This window comes from Trypanosoma cruzi, genomic scaffold (assembly GCF_000209065.1).
Source record: "Trypanosoma cruzi strain CL Brener 1047053517175 genomic scaffold, whole genome shotgun sequence".
Classification (NCBI taxonomy): domain Eukaryota; phylum Euglenozoa; class Kinetoplastea; order Trypanosomatida; family Trypanosomatidae; genus Trypanosoma; species Trypanosoma cruzi.
Window position 1 is genome coordinate 16,572 of NW_001849205.1, and position 6,737 is coordinate 23,308.

Below are 6,737 nucleotides of genomic sequence, written 5' to 3' on the forward strand. Positions count from 1 at the left end.
CCATGGCTGGTGACACCCGCTCAGACGCCCTGGGCCTGCTCGAGTGTGCATCCAGTGCGAGAGGCAAAATTGGTTGTGCTACGCCGGAGAAGTAATGAATTTGTGCTGCTCAATAATGTGGGCGAAGTTTTACCTCGAGTTGGAAAGTGTCTGCCCAAACAGTACCTCCACGTGGCGAGAGTGTACGAGGCTCCTCATGGATGCGGTATAACGTAGGTGCTTTTGGCAATGTGTTTACTTCTTTATTATTATTATTTATCGGATGCTTGGTTGATTGAGTCGTTGCTTTCGTTATTTTATTTTTATCGATTTTGTCAAGAACGGATTATCGAGGTATCGCGCTAGCCCAGGGCGGCTGTGTCACGGGTGTGTGCTGCACGCTCGCCGCTGCAGCGCCCTCTCCGGATTTCGGGGTTATTATTTAGATTTTTACTCATTAACGAGGACGTGTTCTGCGATGGTGGCTGTTGTGCGGAGCATTGAATTTATTTGAGGAAAACTTAGGGACAAAAAACGATAACGCCCTTCTGTGGCTTTCAATAAATGAAATTTGGACGTGTGCGTTGCTGGTCGATGAGGGAGGGCGTGGGGCCACTGCTGCTGCGCACCACAGCCACCCATCGGACTCCGCAACGGCGTTTTCGCTGTTTTTCTGTGCGTTGTTTCTATTTCTGTGCGGGTGCCTGCAGTGACTCTCTCCTGCTCCCCGATGACTGTGGGGGGGCGTGCCTGTTTTTCTCGTTGGTTATGATGTTGTATGAAATGCGGAAAAAAGAAAATGAGCGGAAAAGTAAGCAGGCTGATGTGTTTTTTTAGGAGCTTGTGAAAAGAATGATCGCGGGAGAGCCGGCTAACATAATTGATGTATGTGTTTATCCTGATAAATGAATGCATTCTTTATGATACTTTCTACCGCATGAATCTTTTGGGAAGAACGCGACTTTGTAGGGGCAGGGAGCCGATAGAGGCCGGATAAATTTTTAATTTTATTTTGCCACCCCACCCACCCCTCTTGATTCCCACCACGCGGCGCGGTCTTGTGGTTGGAGGACCCCAAAGTCTGCCACTTCGTAAGTAATAATATTCAAATCCCAACTGAGGACAAAGGACCATGCTGGTGGTCCACAGAATTCTATATATTGAATGAGAATAAAACATTGAAGCAATTAACTAACGAACCTTTTTTCCTAACTTGTTTGGTTTCCATAAATAATTTCAGGATCCGGCCAGCTGCCCGGAAGATTATTATGTATCGATATGTTTTTTTTTGGATTACTCTGGTGGTTCCTCCTGTCTCCTTTTGCGTTGCTCCACACGTGTCTCAGTGTTTGCTTTAGTACGGCCACACACGGGTAGCTTGAGCCGCGGATATCTTTTTTCTTTTTGACGTCATTTCCTGTTAGGCACCAACGCGGTCACGTTCGGCAAGCATCCACTCTCCACAGCATGGCGCCTGATATTTTGGAGTCATCTCAGATGTAACGCCGGCACCACCGCCGTGGCACGCATGGGAGGTAAGATGGAACGCGGGCAGCGAAAGATATTGTGCTGCACATGTGTCTGTTGCATTTGTTCTGTCGTGGTGGCTTCAATGTGGAAGGAGAGGGATGAACATTGCACGATTTCGTGGCTTGGAGGAGTTATTGTGCCCTTTTTTGTATGATCTTTGGTTCCCGCCCGTGTCTGCCGCGATTGCCTCCCCTGAGTGGAGCTGCGCCATGGCCATCCTTTTTTGTTGTTTGCGGGAGGAAAAACACATTGCGAGCGACGAAACCACACGTCATGCATGCGGCGTTCAGGGAGGTACGTATTTGGGGTGGAGTGCACATATGTGGATGTCGTGTGAGACGAAGCGGGGGCTGACTGATCAACCGTCACTCCTTTTCTGGAGAGTGTGCTCTTATTTTTTTTTGTCGCCCTTTTGTGTCGGGGCACGACGGGATTGGAGGCCACCGTCCCACGAAAGTCCTTGCGCACATACACACTCTCATGCCACTGTCGCCCCCGGAGTGGGGTGCAAATCCAATTTGTGCTGCTTTTGCATTGGCGCAATTATTTTTATTTATTATTGGCTGACGCCTTCCTGTCCGGCGTGCCACTTTGATTGGATTGTGTGGGACTGCTCGCCAACACCATCAAACGAAGCAGGCTGACGAATTCACGTATTTAGATGCCATCTTGCACGCACGTATTTTTTTTGCTTGTTCAGTTGATGTGCACTCAGGCAGCGAGGGATTTGGAACTATGCGTGCGTGGAACTTGTCCTGCCATGTGGACTGCGGGCAACACCGATGGGCTGCCACTTTTACTCCGCAGAGCTGTTGTGTCTCTTCGCAGGGCTGGCAGGGAAATTCCATGCAGCCAGCTACTGCTGGTGTGTCCCCAATTGTTGCCACTCCATGCGAATAATGTGCTTCAGCGAGTGAGGGGGTTGATTGGGTTTGTGTGCACTCTGATTGTGTTTGCTGCCTTGTGCGGGCACGCAACACCTGAGGGGTGGGAAAATGGAGCGGGCGATGCATGGCTGCGTTCCGCCCATCGCTCACTGCACGATGGTGTGGTGCACATTGTGGTGCTGACTCTGCGATGTGACTGCGGTCTCCTGCGCGGCAATGGCGGTGGGTGGAGGAGAGTGTTGGCCCGCGGCGTGACGGTGGGATCGTGCCTCCTTTTTATTTTTTTGTGAAGGTGTGCACTTATTTTTAGTGTCAGGGATGAGGCAAACCGACAGACGACGTGAATCATAAAAAAGACGATAATGTTGCGGTGTTGTTGCCAATTGCACGTTTTGTTGCTGCGGGGGCGGTGGGCCTTGACTGTTTTGCCGACAGGCGTTGCAGTGCGGCTGCATGACGCACCGACCGCCCCGCCATGCGAGCGCCACGCCCAACGCCATTGGGACTGCGGGAGGAAACAGCCGCGACTGCCCATTGGAGCCAGCGGCACCTGCTGGCCGCAGTTGGGTGGTACGAGTGGGATGCTTCACCGCACGGGTGCTGTGATGGCGCGTTGCAGCGGCTCCGGTGATGGTTCCGACGCTGCAACTTTCAGAGGAGTGGAGGAAACGCAGCGACCAAATTGGACTCTCGACAGTTGGCGGCATAAAGTGCTGCTGGAGGGAAAGGAACGCATCCGAAAGGTGAGGCTGAATGACTTCCTTCGGAATTATTTTGATGGCAGGGGCGTTGGAAAATTCTATTTGTAGGTCTATATGCGGGGTTTTTAATTAGCCCCAATGACTTCATCAAAGACGAAGTGTTATTGGACACAATAAAGACATCGCCGCCATACCAAGAGCTGAAAAAGGAGCGTGAGGAGTATTACGTGCTGTTGAAACCTTTATATAAGCTTTCACAAGAACATATTGTCACTCTCAACCGATGGAGGGAATTTAAAAGAAAGGATACGGTCATTCCTATTGCAAGGGCAAAAATAAACAAAGCCTACTCTCAGATACTGAGAGAAGAGAGGCGGGAGGCAGAAGAAAAGGCAAGGCGAGAACGAAAAGAACTGTTATTTACCATTCACACTAGGACTGATGATGCGGTGCTGAAGGGAAGGGTTCGCGTGAATAAAATGAGGCTGAATGATTTTCTTACGATGGAATTGGACGGCAGGGGCGCTTTGGACGCCAATCGGGATGTCTTGCAGGAGGGGTTTTCAAGGATCCCAAGAAATATATTTGTGATGCGGGAGTATTGAACGAAATGCAGGCATCGGATCGTTACAAGAGGATGGAGAGGGCTGTGAGGGATGAAATGGACATGGAAGAGGATGCAGACAAGCTTTACAATAAGGGCATGTACGATCTACTGAGGTCCCTGGCTCAGCCGGCCACCTCAACGTGGTGCCAGGGACTAGTACTCTTTACTAGAGAGGAAGTCAAGCGCCTGCTGTTCATGCTTCAAACCCGATGAGTAGTTGTTACTTAGTTTTACGGGCCGGAAGGGCAGATGTTGGAGCCATTCTATAGTGGCTGCCCGCGGAGTAAGGTTATCCTTGCTACTGAATTCCTTCGTACGCTTGCCAGAGCTGCACAATTGAGGTGCAGTTACTACGACTGGTAAGAGAAGAAAAAAAGAAAAAAAAATCTACTGAGGTGTTTGGTGGCTACTGCATTTTTTTGTTTCTCGTGTGTTGGTTGCGTTGGCTTTATTTTATGCTGAAATGTAATTGTTTTTTTGTGTTGCGCCACTGAGCTCAATATGTAGTCCACACCGTGTGGATACGTCTTTTTCTGCTTCCTCCAGTCATTTTTGTGCGTATTCTCCTTTTCTTTCTTTCCTTATTCCCCTTTTGATTGGTCGTTAGTGTTCAGCTTTAACTCAATCCAACAAATAAAACAAGGAGAAACAATGCCTCCAAAGCGCAATAGAGTGCAAGGTGGCAATGCCAGGAGTCGAGCGTCTGCCGCGCCGCGGGTAGGTCGCCAGACGAGAGCAAGGCCGTCGTCCGATGACGAGACGGATCAACCCGCTGCGACCCACATAAGAGTGGAGGAAAGGCAGCAACCGCAGTGGACCATGAGCAGCACCGTAAAGGACGTCCTGCGGGAGGGAAGCACTAACAGGACCGACATGAGGCTGAATGATTTTCTTACGATGGAATTGGACGGGAGGGGCGCTTTGGACGCCAATCGGGATGTCTTGCTGAAGGAGTTTTTCAAGGATCCCAAGAAATATATTTGCGATGCGGAAGTATTGAACGAAATGCAGGCATCCGATTGTTACAAGAGGATGGAGAGGGCTGTGAGGGATGAAATGGATATGGAAGAGGATGTACACAAGCTTTACAATAAGGGCATGTACAATCTACTTGGGTGGCCATTAGCTACTCCGGAGGTAAAGGCAAGTGCTCATGGAGCTACTAAAAGTTTTTTGGATGCAGCCGCCGAGGAAGCGTGGAACCCAATGACGACGATTGCACCGATGTACCTGGAGGGATTGTACGAGTCTGTGTACAATGCGAGGTGGCATCATGTCGTGGAAGTCCGTGGCGGCGAGGGGACGGGAATGAGGGTTGAGGTGGGGAAGCCCGAACAGTCATGGAATTACAAGGCGGTTGGCAACACCCTTGAAAAGGATGACGCTGTGCAGCAATCCGGTGCAGCACCTCCCAGGCTGATGGTGCTCACCTCGGACAAGGGATGGCCGTACACGCTGAATGGGCCGCATAGGTGTGGTAATGACTTGTGTGTTAACTGCGAGGTGGATCGAGTGTGGCAGATCGTCAAGGGCGATCTAAACAAGTGGCTCAGCAACTCTGACTTGACTCTCAATCCTTCACCTTTGTTTCGTCTGTTGATTGGGACGCCCGGGATTGGGAAGTCGATGGCTGCCAGCTCGTACCTCCTCTACCAGCTGCTGCAATACGACGTCGAGAAACTCCCAGCGGTTGTCCACTGTTTTGGAACCACGATGTACGTGTTTGACAAGACCGCCAAAACCGTGAAAAAGTACAACGGTGAGATAACATCCAGGAATCTTTTGTATGGTTTGTGGAAGCGTGGGATGAAAGGGTATATTATTTACGATGTGGAAACGCAAGGAACACAGCCCGACCCAGGTTTTGCGCCCTCCACCGGATGGGGCATGATTTTGGTGTCATCCCCAGAGGTAAGCAACTATGATGGATGGGAGGAGCAATTAAAAGTCAGTCGAATCATCATGAATTGCCCCGACGAGACGGATGTGAAGGCGATGTGTGCGTGGATGAAGCGTGACGAGACCAAAAAGAAACAAGCGGAATGCTGGAGGATGGTCGAAGAACGCATGGAAAAAGTGGGGCCGATTATACGTCACATCTTTGATGCGAATGAATATGGAAAACGCACGAAGGATGTTCTGAGGACCTTGAGATGGTTCAATATGGGGGATCGAGGAAAGTACTTTACACAGGGAGGAGAGAACGAATGGCATTCCGAGGGTCCGTCCCAAAAACTTCTGAAGGTTGTTCGAGTGAGAGAACATGGCCCAATTGAGGACTTCGCTAATGCACCTATATGTGTGCATCTTGGGATTTTAACAGTATCTCGTTTGGCAAAGGTGCTGAGTCCGCATGATATTCTTTTCCTCGTATTGGGGATGAAGAATGCTATTCAACCTGCAGATTTGAAAAAGTATGCTTTGAGCGTATTCTTGAAAGAGGGGTTTGTCACTTCCATGGTGAAGGATCTCAAGGAGCTGCCGCCACCATCGCCTTCCAAACCACGGTCCTCGGTGCTAACGTTAAACCCTCATGATTACCCCACCGAGGCAGCTGCAATAACTGAACTGAATTTAATTGATGGCCTGCAAAAATTAAAGCGTCGGCTGCTGTACATACCGACGTCCCCAACCTTTCCGCTGGTGGACTGCTTTTTCTTCATGGAGTCACCGCGGAGGACTCTGGTTGGGCTGCGGATGACGACGGCGAGTGCGCATCACACCACCGCCAGCACAGTGCGGCAGTTCACTGAGCGTCTGGCGGCATATTTTGAAGGATGGGAGGAATTTGCTCGAGGTTTGTCGTGGGAGATGATTTATGTGCAGCACGCAGACAGCACGCCGATGAATGACTGGCAGGGATGTGATTGCGTCAATCCCAACAATAAAATTGACGCTGAGAAAAAAATTGTGGCGTTCTGGGACGGGAAGGTGCACCAATACCGGGTTATGTTGAAAGGTAAATTTCCAGAGGAAATCAAATTTTCTGATGATAGTCTACCAGAGGGGGATAAAAAAAACAGGAAAATTTAA

General features: G+C 49.9%; 1 protein-coding gene across 1 annotated transcript, besides 4 other annotated features; it reads left to right on the forward strand.

Moving 5' to 3' along the window:
- Positions 1-6,737: part of a sequence feature (areas not merged during assembly with more than two copies in the genome that could not be assigned to a particular haplotype) that runs on past both edges of the window.
- Positions 815-1,247: a mobile genetic element.
- Positions 973-993: a sequence feature (AT_rich).
- Positions 3,820-4,089: a mobile genetic element.
- On the forward strand, positions 4,356-6,737 carry Tc00.1047053509223.20 (retrotransposon hot spot (RHS) protein, putative; the record flags this gene model as incomplete). Its single annotated transcript, XM_807223.1, has 1 exon — positions 4,356-6,737. One exon carries the CDS (start codon positions 4,356-4,358, stop codon positions 6,735-6,737), a length of 2,382 nt encoding a protein of 793 aa, XP_812316.1.